This window comes from Somniosus microcephalus, unplaced genomic scaffold, assembly GCF_052327205.1.
Source record: "Somniosus microcephalus isolate GS21.2 unplaced genomic scaffold, FLI_Smic_1.0 unresolved_chr1, whole genome shotgun sequence".
Lineage (NCBI taxonomy): Eukaryota > Metazoa > Chordata > Chondrichthyes > Squaliformes > Somniosidae > Somniosus > Somniosus microcephalus.
The window spans coordinates 83,057,393-83,079,047 of record NW_028225179.1 but is presented as its reverse complement, the minus strand read 5'-3'; the positions used below and the strand labels follow the sequence as shown (position 1 = coordinate 83,079,047).

Genomic DNA, 21,655 nt, shown 5'->3' with positions numbered 1-21,655 from the left:
TTTCTCTCCACCGATGTTGCCTGGCCTGCTGAGTTTTTCCAGCATTTTCTGTTGTTAACTCATTTTTAACGTCATCTTCAATTCCAAGGGACTGCCTAAGAAGAAGACAAGAGAAGGTAACAGCTGATGGTTCCTGGCCCTGGCTCTGATTGGAACCTTTCTGTCTAGTAACTAATGACAATGCTATCTTCTATCTCTGATTGGTCCATTTCTGACCGTTAATCGTTGACGATGGGTAACAGCTGTTTCTCATTGGTCTGCTACGGTCTGGTAACAGGTGACGATATATTTCCCGGTCCATGATTGGTTGCTCATACCCAGCCCTGATTGGTCTCTTTCTGTTGGTTCTGATTGGTCGCTCCTGGCCAAGCCCTGATTGGTCGCTCTCTGCCCGGTTCCGATTGGTCGTTCTCTGTTTGGCTCTAATTGGTCGCTCTCTGCCAGGCTCTGATTGGTTGCTCTCTGCCAGGCTCTGATTGGTCGCTCGCTACCCGGTCCCTATTTAAAGGCCGTGCTCTATGTATCCACATTTGCAACTTTTGTCCAGTGCATGAATCATCCTGCAATGTGTTCGCTCCAGGCCGTTGATACCCGCGCACTCTGGCTCAGGATCCCGCTCTTTATCTGCACCGCGCTCCTCTTCAATGGAGAGAGGGACACCAGGGCCGGTAAGTACCGTCCGACCGGAGTTAGACCGGCTCCGGGGGAGGGAGAGGGAGAGAGAGAGACCGGCTCTTTGGGGGGGGGGGGTGGAAGGAGAGAAGAGAGACCGGAGTTAGACCGGCTCCTTTGGGGGGAGGGAGGAGGGAGAGTGACCGGAGTTAGACCGGCTCTTGGGGGGGGGGAGGGGAGGAGGGAGAGTGACCGAAGTTAGACCGGCTCTGGGGGGGAGGGGAGAGTGACCGGAGTTAGACCGGCTCTTTGGGGAGAGAGCGACCGGAGTTAGACCGGGGGAGGGAGAGAGCGACCGGAGTTAGACCGGGGGAGGGAGAGCGCGACCGGAGTTAGACCGGGGGAGGGAGAGCGCGACCGGAGTTAGACCGGGGGAGGGAGAGCGCGACCGGAGTTAGACCGGGGGAGGGAGAGAGCGACCGGAGTTAGACCGGGGGAGGGAGAGAGCGACCGGAGTTAGACCGGGGGAGGGAGAGAGCGACCGGAGTTAGACCGGGGGAGGGAGAGAGCGACCGGAGTTAGACCGGGGGAGGGAGAGAGCGACCGGAGTTAGACCGGGGGAGGGAGAGAGCGACCGGAGTTAGACCGGGGGAGGGAGAGAGCGACCGGAGTTAGACCGGGGGAGGGAGAGAGCGACCGGAGTTAGACCGGGGGAGGGAGAGAGCGACCGGAGTTAGACCGGGGGAGGGAGAGCGCGACCGGAGTTAGACCGGAGTCCTCATTCTGTATTTCAGGTTGCAGGGCACTGCTGTACACGGGCTGGCTCCCTGTGCTTGCACACTCTTGAATCTGTGTTCTTTATCCCAAGCATAGGACCCTTTTGTGGAAAGTCCTACTCTTCAAAGAGCAAATACGCTGACGGTTACAGTACTTTGCTGCCTTCATTGGGTACTGTGAATCAGCTTTAGTCTGGTCTGTAACATTAACCACATCACTTGCTCAAACTGCCACTGAGGTGTTCAGATTGAGGTCCTGCAACAGCCCCTCACTTGTTGTGGACTTTGGTTGTGGGAATGCAGGTGCAGTCTTTAACCAGCTGCGGTTATGGTGGGCCGTTGTCTATACGGTCTAGTAAGCTCACCATTTTCCATTGCCATAGATGTCAATTACAAAGGCGTCACTTGTAATGTGCGCTGGATATTTCGGGCAGATTTAGCTGATCAATCAGCAGTTCGCATCTCGTTAAAGTGCGATTACCTTGAATACTCAATCCCCGCTACATAGTGTTTAGTTTGTACTATCAACACTTTTTTAAAAAAGTATGTCTTAAAGTTTGAAGCTGTATACACTCTAGTTTACTTTGTTCCCTGGCTTGGTAGCATTATGAATGAGTTTGATGTTTGAGAAGCTTTGCTTCTTTTACTATCCACCTCCATACAGCAGGCAAACTGTTAACACAACATACTTCTGTGATTTAAGTTTTTTTGTTTAGTAAACTAGGTCTTCAACACATCCTACGTATAGATGTGACTTTTTAAAATCTTCTTGGGCAGTCGCTCGGAACTGAGGATGACTTGCTTCCACGTTTGAGTTCAGGTGACTGATGAGTCCAATGCGGGACTGACAGTCTCTGTTACAGGTGGGGCAGACGATGGTTGAAGGGGTGGGTGGGGTGCTTGGGTTGACGTGTGCTGCTTGGCTTCCACTTGCTCCTGGCAAAGAGACTTGGTGTTTGGCACCTTCCTGGATGCTTCTCCTCCACTTTGTGTGGTCTTGGGCCAGGGATTCCCAGTGTTGGTGGGGATGTTACACTTTTTCAAGGAGGCTTTGAGGGAGTCCTTGAAGTGTTTCCTCTGCCCACATGGGGCTCTCTTGCCGTGTCGGAGCTCCGAGTAGAGCGCTTGTTTTGGGAGTCTCGTATCGGGCATGCGGACGATGTGACCCATCCACCAGAGCTGATCAAGCGTGGTCTAAGCTTCGATGCTGGGGATGTTGGCCTGAGTGAGAACACTGATGTTGGTGCACCTATCCTGCCAATGGATTTGCAGGATCTTGTGGAGGCAGCGTTGGTACCTCTCCAGTGCTTTGAGGTGCTTGCTGTACATGGTCCATGTCTGAGGCATACAGCAGGGCAGGCATCACTGCTGCCCTGTAGACCATGATCTTGGTGCCGGGTTTGAGGTCCTGGTCTTCAAACACACTCTTCCTCAGGCGACCGAAGGCTGCACTGGCACACTGAAGGCGGTGTTGGACTTCGTCATCGACGTCTGCCCTTGTTGACAGTAGGCTCCCAAGGTATGGAAAGTGGTCCACGTTATCCAAGGCCTTGTCATGGATTTTGATAATCGGCGGGGGGGGGTGGGGAGAAACAGTACTGTGGTGGGGGCAGGTTGGTAGAGGACCTTTGTCTTACGGATGTTTAGTATAAGGACCGTACGCTTCGGTGAAGGTGTTGATGGTTTGGAGTTCGACCTCCGAGTGTGTGCAGACGCAAGCGTTGTCTGCATACTGTAATTCGACGAGGATGAGATGACCTTTGATCTGGACTGGAGGCGACGGAGGTTGAACAGTTTCCCGTTTGTTCTGTAAATTAGCTGCACTCCAGTGGGGAGCTTACTGGGGGTGAGATGGAGCATTGCAGCAAGGAAGATCGAGAAGAGCATTGGTGTGATGACACAGCCTTGCTTGACCCTGGTCTGTGGTGGAATTGTTAGTCAGGATCACAGCTTGCATGTCGTGTAGCAGGTGGAGGATGGTGACAAACCTTTGAGGGCAGCCAAATTTTTTTAATAGACTGTTAAAGTTGCATTGAACTGAACTGATTTGACTAATTTCCCCCTAATAACATAAGAACATAAAAAATAGGAGCAGGAGTAGGCCAATTGGCCCCTCGAGCCTGCTCCGCCATTCAATAAGATCATGGCTGATCTGATCCTAACCGCCAATCCACTATGACAGGACTATCTCCTGAATCTAACCGCATTGGACACATGAAAACAGGAGCAGGATCAGGCTACACGGCCCCTGGGCCTGCTCCGCTACCCACAGGGCCATGACCTATCCGAACCTAGACTCATGTCCAAATTCCTGCCCGCTCCCCGTAACCCTTAATTCCCTTTTCTACTAGGAAACTGTCTATTTCTGTTTTAAATTTGTGTAATGATGTAGCTTCGACAGCTTTTTGGGGCAGCATATTCCATGGACCTACCACCCTCTGAGTGAAGTAGCTCCTCCTCATCTCAGTTTTGAAAGAGCAGCCCCTTATTCTAAGACTATGCCCCCTAGTTCTAGTTTCACCCATCATCTGGAACATCCTCCCTGCATCCACCCGATCCAACCCCTTCATAATCTTATGTTTCAATAAGATCGCCTCTCATTCTTCTGAACTCCAATGAGTAGAGTCCCAATCTACTCAACCTCTCCTCATATGTCCATCCCCTCATCCCCGGGATTAATCGAGTGAACCTTCTTTGTACTGACTCGAGAGCAAGTATGTCCTTAAGTATGGACACCAAAACTGTATGCAGTATTCCAGGTGCGGTCTCACCAATACCTTGTACAACTGAAGCAATACCTCCCTATTTTTATATTCTATCCCCCTAGCAATGAAAGCCAACATTCCATTGGCCTTCTTAATCACTTGCTGCACCTGCATACTAACCTTTTGAGTTTCGTGCACCAGGACCCCCAGATCCCTTTGTACTTCAGTACTTTCCAGTTTCTTGCCATTAAGATAATAACTTGCTCTATGATTTTTCCTGCCAAAGTGCATAACCTCACACTTTCCAGTATTGTATTCCATCTGCCAAATCTCTGCCCACTTACTTAGCCTGTCTATGTCCCTTGCAGGTTTTTTATGTCCTCCTCACTCACTACTTTCCCTCCCATCTTAGTATCATCTGCAAACTTTGATGTGTTACACTCGGTCCCCTCCTCCAAATCGTTAATATAGATTGTAAAGAGTTGGGGACCCAGCACTGACCCCTGCGGAACACCACTGGTTACTGATTGCCAGTCTGAATATGAACCATTTATCCCAACTCTCTGCCTTCTGTTAGATAGCCAATCCTCTATCCATGCCAGAATATTACCCCCAATCCTGTGATTTTTTATCTTAAGCAATAATCTTTTGTGAGGCACCTTGTCAAATGCCTTTTGGAAGTCTAAATACACTACGTCCACTGGTTCACCTTTATCCACCCTATATGTTACTTCCTCAAAGAACTCCAGCAAATTTGTCAAACATGACTTCCCCTTCATAAAACCATGCTGACTTTGTCTTATTAAATTATGATTATCCAAATGTCCTGTTACTGTCTCCTTAATAATGGACTCCAAAATTTTACCTACCACAGATGTTAGGCTAACCGGTCTATAGTTTCCAGCCTTCTGTCTACTGCCCTTTTTAAATAAGGGTGTTACATTAGCAGTTTTCCAGTCTGCCGGGACCTTTGCTGAGTCCAGGGAGTTTTGGAAGATTATTACCAATGCATCCACAATCCCTACCGCCACTTCCCTCAAAACCCTGGGATGTAAGCCATCAGGTCCAGGTGATTTATCTGCCTTGAGTCCCATTATTTTACCAAGTACTACTTCCTTAGTGATTTTAATCGTATTTAGCTCCTCCTCCCCCCCCCCCCCCCCCCCCCTATAGCCCCCTGCTTGTCAAGTGTTGGGATATTCTTGGTGTCCTCTACTGTAAAGACTGATACAAAATATTCATTCAGTGTTTTTGCCATCTCCATATTTCCCACCATTAATTTCCCGGTCTCATCCTCTAAGGGACCAACATTTACTTTAGCCACCCTTTTTCTTTTTATATAACTATAAAAACTCTTACTATCTGTCTTTATATTTTTTGCTAATTTACTTTCATAATCTATCTTCCCTTTCTTAATCAATCTTTTTGTTATTTTTTGCTGTCTTTTAAAGTTTTCCCAATCCTCTATCCTCCCACTAGATTTGGCTACCTTATATGCCCTTGTTTTTAGTCGAATACTATCCTTAATTTCTTTACTTAGCCACGGATGGCTGTCTTTTCTTTTACACACTTTTTTTCTCAGTGGAATATACTTTTTTTGGAATTTGTAAAATAACTCCTTAAATGTACACCACTGATCATGTATCATCTTATCCTTTAACCTGTTTTCCCAATCCACTTTACTCAATTCCGCTCTCATACCTTCATAGTCTCCTTTATTCAAGCTTAGCACGCTTGTTTGAGATACAGCCTCCTCACCCTCTAACTGAATATGGAATTCAACCATGTTATGGTCACTCATTCCAAGGGGATCCTTTACTAGGACATTTTTAATTAATCCTGTCTCGTTACACAGGACCAGATCTAAGGTTGCTTGCCCCCTGGTTGGTTCAGTTACATACTGCTCAAGAAACCCATCCCTAATACTCAATGAACTCATCCTCAAGGCAGCCCTGCCCAATTTGATTCGTCCAATTTATATGATAGTTAAAATCCCCCATAATTATAGATGTTCCCTTATTACAAGCCTCAACTATTTCCTGATTGATACTCCGTCCAACCGAGTTGCGACTGTTCGGAGGCCTATATACTACACCCACTAGTGTTTTTTCCCCTTATTATTCCTTATCTCCACCCAAACTGTTTCATTATCCTGATCCTTTGACCCAATATCATTTCTCTGTATTAGTGATTCCTTCCTTTATTAACATAGCCACCCCACCTCCCCTTCCTTCCTGCCTGTCCTTCCTGATTGTTAAATAACCTGGTATGTTTAATTCCCAGGCATTGTCACCCTGCAGCCATGTTTCTGTAATGGCCACAAGATCATACCCATATGTAGCTATTTGTGCCTTTAACTCGTCTATTTTGTTACGAATGCTACGTGCATTCAGATAGAGAACTTTCAAATATGTTTTGTGACACTTAGTTCCTGCTATTGCCCTTTTTATTACTTTACCTTTTACTCCACACCTTCTACCCCTTCCTGACACGCTCTGGTTTTTAATTTCCCCACTGCTACCTAAGTCTATGACCTTCTCTGTTGTCATTTGTATTATTTGCTCTCTAGGAACCTCCCCCCCCCCCCCCCCCCCACTAGTTAGTTTAAAGCCCTCTCTACAGCCCTAGTTATATGATCCGCCAGGACTCTAGTCCCAGCACTGGCCAAGTGAAGCCCGTCCCAACAGAACAGCTCCCTCCTGTCCCAGTACTGGTGCCAGTGTCCCAGGAAGCAAAACCCATTTCTCCCACACCAGTCTTTGAGCCACGCATTTAACTCTTCATTTTATTTGTCCTAGCCAAATTTGCTCGTGGCTCAGGTAATAATCCAGAGATTATTACCCTTGTGGTTCTGCTTTTTAATTTGGCCCCTAGCTGCTCAAACTCCCTCAGCAGAACCTCCTTCCTTGTCCTATCTATGTCGTTGGTACCAACATGGACCACGACAACTGGATCCTCCCCCTCCCACTCCAAGTTTCTGTCCAGCCCAGAGGAGATGTCCTTAACCCTGGCACCGGGTAGGCAACACAGCCTACGGGACTCTTGCTCTTGGCTGCAGAGAACTCTATCTATCCCCCTAATAATACTATCCCCTACCACTACAACATTTCTATTTACTCCCCCCTCTTGAATGGCCCCCCGTTCCACGGTGCTGTGGCCAGGTTGCTCATCCTCCCTGCAGCCCCTGCTTCCGTCTCCACAGGGAGTAAGAAGCTCGAACCTGTTGGACAAGAGCAAGGGCTGCGGCTCCTCCAACACGACCTTCTGGATCCCCGTACCTGCCTCACTCGTGGTCACACCGTCCAGTCCCTGACCATGGGCTACATCTGAATTAATTAACTTCATAGGTGTGACCACCTCCCGAAACAGAGTCCAGGTACTTCTCCCCCTCCCTGATGTGTCGCAGTATCTGAAGCTCAGACTCCAGCTCATCAACACGGAGCTGGAGATCCTGTAGCAGCAGACACTTGTCACGGATGTAATCACCGTTAGCCTCAATGGGGTCTACCGGCTCCCACATCTCGCAACAGTAACACATCATCTGCTCCATTCTATGTAATTAATTATAAATTTTTTATTTAATTAATTGGATTTAGATTAAATCAATCCCTCTAAATTACACCAGTTTAATGGTTAACCAACTGTCTCCCTTACAGCACAGACCCTAGAAAAAAACTGCCGAATTTAAGCTTGTAATAAAAAGAAGAAATACTCACCACTGGATTTAAATTCAGTTAATTAAATAAATCTGGAATTAAAAAAATTAGCAATGATTGCTATGAAACTACTGGATTGTCATTAAACCCATCTGGTTCACTAATGTCCGTTAGGGAAGGAAATCTGCTGTCCTTACCTGGTCTGGCCGATGTAACTCCAGGCCCACAGCAATGTGGTTGACTCTTAACTGCCCTCTGAAATGGTGGTTCACCACCACCACCTTCTCGGGCAATTAGGGATGGGCAATAAATGCTGGCCTTGCCAGCGACACCCACATCCAATGAATGGGGGGAAAAACTGCCATTCTTTTGAGGAGACTGGTTATTGGATTCAGTAATGTCAGGTTACCTACTAACCATGATTCTGTGCAAGTATTATATTATACCCCAGCCTCAGTATAGTGCTGTTGGTTGAACCTGCTTGTACTTTAAAGCTTCTCACACTAAGGTCTCACCAGCCTTTCTTTGATCTGACCTTGCTTCTGAATGGAGCTCTTCATTTAAATTGTTTTTGCTCACCGTGTCATTCCAAGGTGCCTCTTGCCTCCTCCAGGTAAAAACTAAGGTGAACTTCCTCAGCTTTTGCTTTCCCAGTGTAACTTTGGGAATCCTATTTCCATGTGTAAATGGGATTTGCCTTGAATTTCTTTTTGAAGTTATGATTGCAGAGCAGGAGAAGCCCCAAGGAAATTCCTGGTGCAAGGGTACAGTATCAAACTACACATTATGGTGCTTGGGGAAACAACCTTCCCCCCCCCCCCCCCCCCCAGGTAGAGCTGCTCAATAATGAAGCCCATACCTACAGTGGGTGTTGTAAGGAGCCTTTTTTTTGGGGGGGGGGGCGGCAGCATGGGGAAATTGAGCACTGACCTACATGGCAGATGTAAAGCATATCACACTCATGATTGTTGAACTTCTAACAAGCCAAATGCTGATGGAATTCCATTATCAGTGCATATAATAAATGAAGAATTCATGAGTGGATGCAATGATACCTGTGGTGGTATGTGCACATCCATCAAGACCCATGGGCTTATCACCACATCTGCTTCAATAGAGGCTGATTTGGTGATACCCCATCTGTTCCAAGCTCACCTGCTGAGAACTTCTCTATAACCAGTTGTTTATCTGAAATACCTTTTTTGCTTTCCTTGCGCGCAAACTATTCTTTGTGATAGAAGGGGAATGGAGGACCGGAGGCAGATTTAAGGAGAGGGGGCACTGACTCTTGAAATCCATTTTATGATGCACCACTCTGAAACCAGTCTGCAGGGTGAATGAACAACCATACTCCATTTAGAGATGTTAAACCAAAGCCCCATCTACCCCCCTCAGGTGGACATAATAGATCAGTGCTTTGGGACATCTGAGGTCATGCAAATTCTCTTGTAAAATGTAACAGTTGGAGCCCAAGGTTTCCATAGCATTGAGACTGGGTTTGGTCCCTCTGTCCTTGACTTTTCCCCTGCAGATGTCTGTACCAGTTGTGAAAACCCATAACTCCCTGTTGGAGGTTGAAGGTGCACTCCTGTACACAGCCCTTGGAGCGTGTTTATGAATTCCCCCGAAGGCAAACCTTGTAGGGTACCAATCCTTGGCCCATATGGTGCAGGAACACTTGCCAGCTGCTTGCTATTTTGCTCCTCATCAAACACTATCTAAATCCTCCCCCCACCACCCCTGATGCTTGGATCTGTGCCATTGGAGTGTGTGACGAATCTGCTTGGAAGTGCTGAGTTCCTGAATGCCACCACCTCCACTTGGAATGTGTTCAGGATGGAATGTTTGCAAAGAGAATCGTAGAATGATACAGCACAGATGGCCATTTGGCCCACTGCCTGTGCTGGCTCTCTGGTAGAGCTAGCCAATTAATCCCACTCCCTTGCTCTTTCCCCATAGCCCTGTAACTTGTTTTCCTTCAAGTATTTAGATAATTCCTTTTTCTTAAGTTGCTATTGAATCTGCTTCCACCACCCTTTAGGCAGTGCATTCCAGATCCTGCCTTGCTATGTCATTTTTTTCCCCCCTCATCACCTGATTCTTTGCCAGTCACCATAAACCTGTCTCCTCTGGTTACTGACCCTTCTGCCACTGGAAACAGTTACTCCTTCATTTCTCCTTAGTTACTCTATCAAAACTGTTTAACAAATTAGGTTTGTACAGTCTGAGCATGTGCAGTGCACCTAGCTTTCCCCAGGATGCAGCAACATTCAGCAAGCTGCATTGATGCAATACTTCCAAGTTCAACTTTCCTTCATTTTTTTTTTAGGACAAATTTGATGCAGTGGCTGCTAACACCTGTCTTCTGATACTTAATCTTTAGAGAGATGGCTGCAATGTGATTTTGAGGAAGCTGCCTTCAGCCCCTTCCACTACCATGTTCTCTATGCCGGATGTCCCACCTGGATACTCTGTGATCTGTATGATGACACTCTGCAGAGTGTCTCTGGTATGGGTGAAGTTGGTAGTCACTAGCCTTCCAAACAATTACTGATTTCTGTCCAATTTGGCAATGACTGACTGACTGACTTGTGTAACTGGATGACCCAAGCTGTCACAAGGTAATTATCAATGAGAGGCCATTCAGCCATCCATTCTCCATTGCAGCATCTAATTGTTTTCTCAATGGCTTTTTTATGTCATCCCCATTTATCTCAGTTTATTCCATAAATTGATCGCTTTGTGAATTTCCTGTTTTTTTTTTTAACTTGTGTCCCCCTAGTTCTATTTAGTTTAATTTAATATTCTAGGTTAACTTTTTTCCTCCCATTCCCATAATCTTTTATAGCCCTCTAAGATCACCTCTTGCATCTCCTCCTTTCCAGGCTGAAAATCCATCCCAAGTCTTTCCTCAGAACTCAACCCCTGACAGTGGATCAGCCTCATGGCTCCTCCTTGCACTGCCCCCAGCACTTGTCTCAATGACCAGAACTCTGGATTAAATCACCATTGTTCCAGGCCCAGCCTAGATCTTTGGGTTAGCAGAAACAGGTTTAAACATTCACCCAGATCTTGCTGGAGTGGGGCATCTGAGTGCCCCGTTAGACTTTTTCCTGCATTCTTCCGCTCAATTTTTTTGTGCTGTAACTTATTGGAAGTGCAAGCTAATAACTGGGTGGTGAGAGCATGGTGCATGGGCTCTCTCTGAATGGCAGGACTAACAGTCTATCTCCTTAACTGATTGAGATTTAAGGAGTGAAAGAAATGGGGCGATATTAGTCCCACTCCAGAGACTTGAGTGCACAAATCTAGGCTGACACTCCAGTATAGTGCTGAGGGAGTGCTACACTGTTGAGGTGCCACCTTTCAGATGAGGCATAAACTGAGGCTCTGTCTGCTATCTTAGGTGGATGTAAAAGATCCCATGGCACTATTTTGAAGAGCAGGTGAGTTCTCCCTGGTGTCCTGGCCAATATTTATCCCTCAATCAACATCACACAGTTTATCTGGACATTGCTGTTTGTGGGAGTTTGCTGTGTGCAGATTGGCTGCAAAGTTTCCTACATTACAACAGTGACTCCACTTAAAGTTGGTTGTAAAGTGCTTCGGAACGTCCCGAGGTCATGATAGTCGTTATATAAATGCAAGAATCCAGTACAGAACGACGGAAGGAAAGGTTGGATTAAGAGTCACCAGGAGACTAAGGGTGAGATGCTGGCTATAAAGCAAACAGCAGAGTGGCATCAATAGGATCCGCAACTCCTTGTGTATCTCTTAATCCCCTGAACTTGCTGGCCAATTTGCACATCAATAATGATGTGTGGCAAGTTATTTTTTAAGCAAGATCAGCTCCAATGTCCTGTGGTGGGTGGGGCACTGCATCCTGTTTTTTTTTTTTGGGGGGGGGGAGACACTGCATTGTATGTGTGTGGGGGGGGTGTAAGAGTCCTGGGGTGGGTCAGTGTCCTGTTTGGGGGGGGCTCAGTGTCCTGTGTGTGGGGGGGGGGGGCCTCAGTGTTGTGGGGGGGGGGCTCAGTGTCCTGTGGTGTGTGTGGGGGGCCTCAGTGTCCTGTGTGTGTGGCTGTGGGGGGGGGGAGCTCAGTGTCCTGTGTGTGTGGGGGGTTTGAAGTGATGATTTACCGGCGCTCTCTCTATCTCTCTCAGGGGCTCACTCCCAGATTGAGATGCACCGATGTTTCTTTAACAGCACCGGGGATTGGATCTATACTTATCAGCAGGTCTATGACCAAGAGTTGATCATCTACTACGACTATAAGCAGAAGAGGTTTATTGCGGTGAAGGACTGGATGCAGGGGAATGTCGACAGATGGAACGCAGACCGAGCGGAAGCGGAGTACCAGGAGGGGACCACTTTCTGTGAGCACAACATTCCGATCGTGTATGAACATGTGCTGTCCCGCCAAGGTGAGGCCCGTGGCGGGGGGGGGGGGGGGGGTCTGACTGCCGCCACCTGCGGTACCGGGGACAGCCCGGGGTGGGGTTAACGAGAGTTTAAACATACCCGTACAGGACACCCGCCCACCACTGCAGCCTCCGGGCCCGGCTCGAACCCGACCCTAAACTCCGGGCCCGGCACGAACCCGACCCTAAACTCCGGGCCCGGCACGAACCCGACCCTAAACTCCGGGCCCGGCACGAACCCGACCCTAAACTCCGGGCCCGGCACGAACCCGACCCTAAACTCCGGGCCCGGCACGAACCCGACCCTAAACTCCGGGCCCGGCACGAACCCGACCCTAAACTCCGGGCCCGGCACGAACCCGACCCTGAACTCCGGGCCCGGCACGAACCCGACCCTAAACTCCGGGCCCGGCACGAACCCGACCCTAAACTCCGGGCCCGGCACGAACCCGACCCTGAACTCCGGGCCCGGCACGAACCCGACCCTGAACTCCGGGCCCGGCACGAACCCGACCCTGAACTCCGGGCCCGGCACGAACCCGACCCTAAACTCTGGGCCTGACTAACTACTTCACAGTAATTGGCCATTCAAAATATCAATGTACAACTAAACGCCGTCCCCGAATGACGACCAATGATCAGGCTGTTGCTTCAAGGTATCCCAAGTTAAACTTTTAATTGCATTGGTTAAGATCTGGCGGCACATGCAGTTTTTCTAGCCAATCTGCAACCCAATGGCCTGATATGACATGAACTCCCAAGACTGCAGCTATAGCCAATATTCCATCAGTTGTTATTGGAAAGAGTGAAGGACACAAATCAGCATAGTTGGGAAGCAGGAAATGAGCTCTAGTGCAACATTTCTTTCCTAGGGCATCCTCCTCCCACCCCTAGGAAATACAGATTTTTGACGTGTATTTTGAAGTGATTTGACCTTGTTTTTCTTTACATTATATAACTACTGTTCTCTCAAAGGATGACATCAGCTGCCACCTTGTAACCATATAGGTGAAACAATACTCTGGCGCACAAAATCGAGCTTAAACTAGCAATTTTTAAAATGGCTGACAAAAATTAACGTCACCCTTCATGTAGCTGCAGAAATACCAGTTGCTCTTAGCTATTCCAGTGTTTAAACTACCTTGAGCTCTGCCTACACCAAAAATCTTGTCTTCATTACCACACAACTGCTGGGATGGCCAGCCATTGCCCTCGAACCCCTCAAAGCCAAGAGGTCACTGCACAAGACTGACCAAAATCACATACCCAACCATTGCCATGCCACCCAACCATTGCCATGCCACCCAACCATTGCCATGCCACCCAACCATTGCCATGCCACCCACATTAGTGTCTTCACTCCTACTGTACTAAAAGGAGAGAGCTTTTCTATATCACTGCATACTCAAGACTCCAACACAATCTCATGTTAATATATTTAATCCAATATAGCCCATCAAAAATGGACACTGCAAAACCATATTCTCCAATTATCTTTTAACCATAAATTTCATAACTAACACCAAATTTGCTATATTTTAAAGAATAGTTTAAATCAGAACTTGTTTACTAAATTTTAGAATTTAGGTACTTTAAATATTTTTGTTTTTTGCTAGCAAAAATAGTGCTGTGCTGTTCCATTCCACTTAATCCCAGCACCTACCCTGCTACACACTAATGTTGTGTTGTCACTGATGGAGTTCTTAGTTGCTGGCCTCTATTTGGTATGGTGTGTTTTTTTTTTAAACTTGTTGCAATCCCTTTTCAATGAATTGGAACCAGGCTTCCAGGAGTGAGATTAAAAACAGAAAATGCTGGAAATACTCAGCAGGTCAAGCAGCATCTGTGGAGAGAGAAAGTTAACATTTCAGGTTGATGACCCTTCGTCAGAACTGGAAAAGGTTAGAGATGGAACAGGTTGTTAAGCAAGTGTAGGGGCAGAGCAAGGGAGAAGGGGAGGAAAGAACAAAATGGAATGTCTGTGATGGGATGGAAGGCAGGAGAGATTGAGACAAAAGGGATGATGGTGCAAGACAAGGCAGATGGTAATGGGACAAGTTAAGAAACAAAAGATGGCTCTGAATGAAGTGTAACTGGCAGAATGATTGACAGCTGCCATGTGAGGGGAAAAAAGATAGGGGCTGAGGTTATAGTCTGAAATTGTTGAACTCGATGTTGAATCCAAAAAGCTGTAGAGTGCCTAATAGAAAGACGAGGTGCTGTTCCTTGAGCTTACGTTGAGCTTCATTGGAACAGTGTAAGCGGCTGAGGACGGAGAGGTCAGAGTGCAGAATTAGTGACGGGCGACCGGAAGTTCCGGGCCACCCATACAGACTGAATGGGGAGACCATTTTGCAGAACACCTTTATTGTAGAGGAGACCAGGAGTGAGAGTCAAGGAAGTTTCAAATCTAACTGAACTGACCGCACTCTCTGCCCCTGCAGATAGTGGGCCAGGGAGCAACAAAAGAATCTGGTTAATGTTTAATGAGTTGCACTGTGGTCAACAATTCCACTTCAGTCTTTTCCTAATATACACTTCTGGGGAGAGGAAATTACCCACCACCAGCCAATAATTTTTGCATCTAAATTTTGTGATGTGCTCTGGACTGTGGTAGCACTGAAGTGATGATAGCCCAAGTGTTTCTAAAGCTAACTCTTTATGCATTTTCTGTTCCAGTCAAACCACAGGTGACTATCCGGTCGAAGGCATCCACATATTCCGGACCCTCTGCCATACTCATTTGTTACGCCATTGGGTTTTACCCTGCAAAGATTACTGTCACTTGGCTGAGAAATGGAGAGAGTGTTTCAGACACAGATGTCACCGTTGAGCTGTTGTCAAATGGTGACTGGACCTATCAGGTTCGCCATTACCTCGAGTATCACCCAGTGTATGGGGATAAATATACCTGTCGTGTGGAGCACAGCAGCGTGACTGGGTCAATGAGTGAGGACTGGGGTAAGAGATGTTACACAACCGAGTACAGCTTTGGAATGGGTACAGGGACTTTACAGTACCGGTGTAGTGCCCAGAATTGGACACACTGGCCCGTAATTTCTGATAGGAGGCTTCCACATGCAGGAAGCCTTATATCGGGGAAAAAATCTACGCACTTAACCTGAGGGCTCACGAGGTCCGGACTCTTCCTCTCCTGGTGAGCGCAGGGGCACAGGCAGTTTGCAAGTGTCCCTGGGATCACGTGGGCCAGGCAAGCCAATGGGAGAAGGGAATCTCCCTTCATACTTTTGACAGGTAGACCTGTCAAAAGTGTGAATGGGGATCACTGAAAAAAGACATCAAAACATTTTTAAAAAATTTAGTCAAGTTTTTAAAATTACATTAAATTATTTTTAACAAATTTAATTAAAAACAAACTTTTTTTACAGGGCTAAAAATAAACTAGTATTTTTGATAAATGGGTGGAAAAAAATTTAAACTTTTTTTTTAACACTTATGCTGGTAAAAGCAGACCGTACGCCTGCTTTTGCCAGGCGTAAGATTTTTTAAGGTTTTCAGCGGGCGGAGGTTGTGCAGAAAGCAGAACTCTCTGCCCACAGAGGCCCTTCTCCAGGGCAGGCGGAGGATTCTTGACAGATCGGAAGTTCTGGTTTTCCGCACATGCGCTTCGCATGCCTGAAACCGGCACTTGTGGGGTCCCTACGGGTGTGTTCACAGCTCGTGTACACCCATAGGGATTGGAAATTATGGGCCAATACTTCAGCTGAGGCCTAACCAGTTACTTAAAGGATTAGCATAACTTCCTTGCTTTTGTACTCTGCCTCTATTTATAAGGCCAAGGATCCCATATGCTTTTTTAATAGCCTAATCAACTTGTCCTGCACCTTCAAAGATTTGCATACATACCCACCGCCCCCCCCCCCCCCACCGCCCCCCAAGGTCTCACTGCACCCTCTTTTAAATTGTACCATCAGTTCATAGTGCCTCTCCTTGTCTTTCCAAAACTATTCATTTCACACTTGTGTTAAATTTCATCTGCCCATTTCACCAGTATATGTCCTCCTGAAGTTTGTTACTATGCTCCTCACTATTTACTGCATTTCCAAGCTTTGTCATCTGCAAACTTTGAAATTATGCCCTGTATACCCAAGTCCAGGTCATTAATACATCAAAGAACAGTGGTCCTAATGCTGACCCCTGGGAAACACCACTATTCTAGCCTCCAGTCTGAAACAAAACAGTTCACCACTACTCTCTGCTATCTGTCCCTTAACCAATTTTGTATCCATGCTGCCACTACCCATTTAATCCCATGGACTTCAACTTGCGAACAAATCTATTATGTGGTACTTTGTCGAACACTTTTGCGAGTCTATATACACATCAACTGCACTCAATCAAGTTGGTCAAACAATTTGTCTTTAACAAATCCATGCTGGTTGTCATTTATTAATCCATGTCATTTATTAATCCATGTTTTTCCAAGTGAATTTATTTTGTCTAGTAGTATTGCCTCCTAAAGTTTCCCCACCACAGACATTAGGCTGACTGATCTGTAGTTATCTGATTTATTCCCCCCCTCTTTTTGAACAGGAGTGTAACATTTGCAACCCTCCAGTCCTCTGGCACCATCCCATATCTAAGGGGATTGGAAGATTGTGACCCGAGCCTCTGCAATTTCCACCCTTGCTTCCTTCAACCTAGGGTGCATCCCATCCTGACTGGGTGTGATGAAATAACTCTGTTCTGGCATTTGTATTGTCTGTTGTTGTGTACTTGTTAATGTTTGGAATGTTCTACAGGTGTAACCACTAATGTTCCTCCCTAGCCCCACCCCTCTGGATCCTCCTGATTGCTGAGTGTCTTATTTATAAGAGCTGGGTCTTACTCATAAGGGCTGGGTCGGTGATGAATGATGGTTGCCCTGTGTTAACTTGATGCCATGATTCTTACTTAATAAAAGCCTTTAGTTTTAACCTCTTGGATTCAGGCAGTTATTTGGCACATCACTGGGTGACCTTTCTACTTTTGAAGACTGCCAACCAATTTCTCTACTGCCTCCTCCCTTACTGCTACATTGGCAGCATCCTCTTTAGTGAAGACAGATACAATGTACTTATTTAGTACTTTGGCTGTGCCTTCTGTCATATATGCTAATTGTCCTTGTACAAATGTTCCACAGTATTACATTAAATGACAAACAATTAATACAACCTGATCTTCCCATGAATTCCAAGATAGTCAGACTGAACCATTGTGGGCTGCCTCAAGGCAAGGAACTTCTGACTGTCCCAAGCCCGCTCTAACTTTTGGGCGGGATCTTTATACTATTTGGCTACCTTAGGCTGCACATACACGTCCTCTTCTAGTCATAATCTGACTGGGTGGCCTTCACCCCATCTTTTATCTTGGCTGGAGACACTATGTACCTCTGGAATGTGTAAGACTGTTATCAAAGTACCAGTTATTTTATGGCCTTGGATGTTGCCTTCAAATACATCAAGTAAGAGTAGTTTCCCATGTTGGGTATGTGGGTCTCCTAGCAGCCAGTTTTCTTATCTTGGTAAGGGTCACCTCTTGACCTGGGAGTTGCAGCTAAGGGATTTCAGAATTCTGTCTTAGCTTTTTGTTCATAAACAGGGACAAGATTCAATCCCCACCCCCTCCCTCCACATTCACTCTCTGGCTAAAATATTAATGCAAAGCCAGCTGGGATTCTTGATCATTTAAACCATTAAAATATTCTAACATTTCCCTGGTACCCACAACCTTTCTCATGCTCTCTATTTCCCCTCATTTTCCTTTTTCAGTTCTCTGCACTTTCTGTATTCTGCTTGGTTCTCTACTGAATATGTATCTGACATTTTACCATAAGCCTCCTGTTTCTGTCTCATTTTAACCTTTCTATCTTGTCATCCAGAGAACTCTAGCTTTGGATGATCTTCCTTTTCCCCTTGTGGGAATGTGTCCAGTCTGTACCTGAACTATCCTCTTTGAAGGCCTCCTATTGCTCATTTACTATTTTACCAGCCAATCTGTGATTCTAATCCACCTGGGCCAGATCCCTTTTCAACTCACTGAAATTAGCCCTCTTTCAGTTGAGTGTTTTTGCCTTTGTTCCTTGTCCTTTTACTCTAAACCTAATATTGTGATAATTGTTTCCTAAATGCTCCCCCACTGAAACATGCTCCACTTGCCCCACTTCATTCCCCAGGACTAGATCTAGCACTAGATCCTTCCTTTGTTGGGCTGGAAACATACTGATCAAGAAGATTCTTTTGTACACATTTCAGGAATTCCTCCACCTCCTTTCTTTGACTCTGTTACTATCCCAGTCTATATTAGGATAATTGATGTCCCCCATTATCAGTGCTGTATTTGTCTGATTATTTGTTCACTCTGCTCTATATACATCAGTAATTCACTGATGATGCAACAGTGGAAACAAAGTTCTAGTGTAATTATTAACTTACTGTGGCTTTCTGATCAAACAAACTAGAGTATACATTGTACCTTCTCTGGATTCTGTTCTTCGGTGTTATATCTCCAGGCTCATTGTGTTTCAATAATGCCTGTTTCACTTGGACAGAAGTACAGAGCACACCTGAATCGGAGAGAACCAAGATCATCATTGGAAGCCTGGGCTTTGGGTTTGGGCTGATCATCCTGCTGGCTGGAGTGATAATGAGGCTGAAGAATGCTAAAGGTGAGGTTCTGTTCCTGTCTCTGTCTGGGGCTTGTGGTGCCCTCGAGCAGTCTAAGCTGCATTCATATTGTGCTATATAAAATAAAGCTCAGGCTGATGGCTGGGAATACCCAAGATAATTAATTTTAAAAAGTGAGCCAGATATGTAATGAACTGTAATAGTAACCCAGGTTATAACAGTGGGGATAGTGCAGGGCCATCCATGCAGTAACAGCCATGTTTCCTGTATTCTACACACAGATTTAAAGCCCATCTTTCCAAAGCCCTGACTGGATGAAATTGCAATGTAACCAGACACTAACGGGCTCATAAAAAATGCTGCAGCCCAGTAACTGCTACTGATTCGGACAGCATTTCAGTGAATGAGGAATGGAGCACAGGCAGTGATAGAAGTTCACCGAGCAGGTTAAGTGCAGGGGAAATGGGGGGCTGAATTAGATGGTGTTCAGGACAAAACACTTAATGCTGCAAACACATGGCTTGTGAATTTGACTGGGAGTGCCCTGGGTAGCATTAGTGTGAAAGCAGTTGTGAATCCTGTCTACACTTCCCCTGCCACGCTCTCAATGTTGGATAGATATGGGGCGCTCATGAGTTTCAGCTGATTAATTTTAGTGTTAAGAAAATCAGGACTGCTCCAAATCAGTCTCGCTGACCTCTGCTTGATCGGTGCTCCCATTGAGCGAGACTCCTAATAGGCACAGTCTCATTTACCTGTGTTCAATGCATTAGCTGACTAACTGGTGCTCCACGAGGCTTGATCTTGCTCTACTGACCATGTTTACTTTCTCTTTCAGCTATCCTGGATTCCAGCAATCATGGCCCACGTAAGTATCCCAGCAGGAAGATTTATATTTAGATCTATTGGTGTGGGAGGGGATGCTCTCTAAAATGAAGTGTGTCAGTTCTGACTAATACAATTTTTTTTTTATCATAACGTCCAGAGTGCCCAGGGCAGGTACAGCATGGGCTAGATACAGAGTAAAGCTTCTCTCTGCTCTGACCCCAACAAGCACTGACTGGGAACTGGATTGAGACTGCCCCAAACCCATTTCATATGGGACTGCTACTGCTGGCCAAGATTGCACTCATCGAGGGGATGAAAGTTTGTGTAGGTGAAAGCCAGTGCATGAAGCCTCTTGTACCAGTCCCATCTCTGCAGAAATGGAGTGGTGGGGAGCTATGGAGATTGTTTCCCAATCTGAACTATTCAGGACCCTCATGTCACAGACTGATCAGTTGGCATCTGACACATCATGAGATCCTAGTCTAGGTTTTCCTACTGATGCAATGATGGCGCACCCCCCCCACCTGATATTTCCAGTCTTGTGTTTGTTTCCATGATTTTGGCAGCCTCTCTGGCTTCCTATCAAACTGTTTATAACTCCCACCCATTGCACCAGAGTGTGTATTATACAACTCCAGCCCACTGCTATCTGCCCACTGAGGTTAATCGCAGGCTGGCCATGTGCAGCATGATGATTCACATTTAGTGTGTGCTGGGAGTGCAGAGATGAAACATTCCCTGGAGCTCTCCTGTCTGGGCCCTGTGCTTTCTAACCCAGGTAACCTTTGTGTTTCAGGTCTAATGGGTCCAGCCCTCAGTTAAGTGACCCTCCCACGTGGATGCGATCCAGACAGGAATTAAACAGCTTTAAAATGCTCCTTAACTGCTTCCTCTGACTCGGTATCGGACGTGACTAAGGCTTGCTGGGTGCAAGGCTGCTTGACCGTGGCTTTTTATTGTTTGAGATTAACTTTTGTGAGGTTGCAGGAGATCTTTACACTGCAGCTTGTTTATATCATGCTAATTACACAAAAAATAGGAGTATGATCAGTATGCAGCTTGCTGTCATCTGGATCCTGACCCTCCCTCAGTACAGGTATCAGGGTGTAGCTCTGATCAGTGTGGACTCGCCCAGTACAGATGATGCAGGTATCGGTGCAGATCTGATTGAGTCTCCGGTTTTAACATTTGCTTGTCTGTCCATTCAGTCTTGTTGTAAATGTTTTGAAAACTACATATTTTTAATTCAGATTCTCTTGATTTTATATCTGTAAATGATTTAATGCAAATTTTGATTTAATAACTTTTTTAATGATCTTTGGTGAATTTCTGTCAGTGGAATCAGTTTGATTAAAGACCCTTTTACTTGGGGCTCCTGCTGTTGGTCCTTTGCTGTCATACTCACCGTTCTCGCACTCATCCCTAATTTTTCATTTTTAGGGATGTTACAATCGAAGTGTTGGAAGGTGCAGACACTGTCCTTTCAGCTTTTCTGCTGGTAGTAAGGGGCTGATGTGAATTGAGTTTTGGTTGTCTGAGCCCAGCTCCTGATGTGCACACCTCCTATACTGGCCATCCCAGGGTGCACACCTCTGTCGCAGGGCTGAGACTGGGTATTTTGCAATGAGTGGCTAACACTCTAACCCTCCGCCTCTCCACCAGGCAAAAGTCAGGAGTGTGACAGAATATTGATCACTCACCTGGGTATTGTTGTAGCCTCCAAGGCTCAACACCATTCACCACAATGCAGTTTGCTTGATTAGTGCCCAACACTTGATTCAATGCAAATATAGCTGGTTAGTAGAGTAACTAATGGGAGCCAGACTGGGGCAAAGTGTCACCTGTTGGAAATTACACCACGTGTATTTAATTCAGTCTAACCTCTCTGCCTATTAAAATGGTGGCTGAGATACTGGTTACCCCAACTGATTCACTGTCTCCACCATGTCACTACAGCTGTAGACATATCTCAGGACTGAGACAGCTAGAGAATAACCATACACAGGGAGGTGGTGTACAAATAATGACAG

At 46.2% G+C, this 21,655-nt stretch overlaps 1 protein-coding gene across 1 annotated transcript; it reads left to right on the top strand.

Moving 5' to 3' along the window:
• Window positions 1-529: 529 nt before the first annotated feature.
• On the top strand, window positions 530-20,996 carry LOC147095540 (H-2 class II histocompatibility antigen, E-S beta chain-like). Its single transcript, XM_085974665.1, has 6 exons — window positions 530-668; window positions 11,914-12,174; window positions 14,851-15,132; window positions 18,722-18,838; window positions 19,636-19,665; window positions 20,422-20,996. Exons 1-6 carry the CDS (start codon window positions 551-553, stop codon window positions 20,445-20,447), a joined length of 834 nt encoding a protein of 277 aa, XP_085830791.1. The 5' UTR covers window positions 530-550; the 3' UTR covers window positions 20,448-20,996.
• The last annotated feature ends 659 nt before the right edge of the window (window positions 20,997-21,655 follow it).

Excerpts from the sequence above, each read along its gene's own strand:
- LOC147095540 (XM_085974665.1), top strand. The coding sequence starts at position 551 with ATGAATCATCCTGCAATGTGTTCGCTCCAGGCCGTTGATACCCGCGCA. Across the intron at positions 15,133-18,721 it reads GTCAATGAGTGAGGACTGGG|AAGTACAGAGCACACCTGAA; the intron begins GTAAGAGATGTT and ends TCACTTGGACAG. Across the intron at positions 19,666-20,421 it reads TTCCAGCAATCATGGCCCAC|GTCTAATGGGTCCAGCCCTC; the intron begins GTAAGTATCCCA and ends TTTGTGTTTCAG.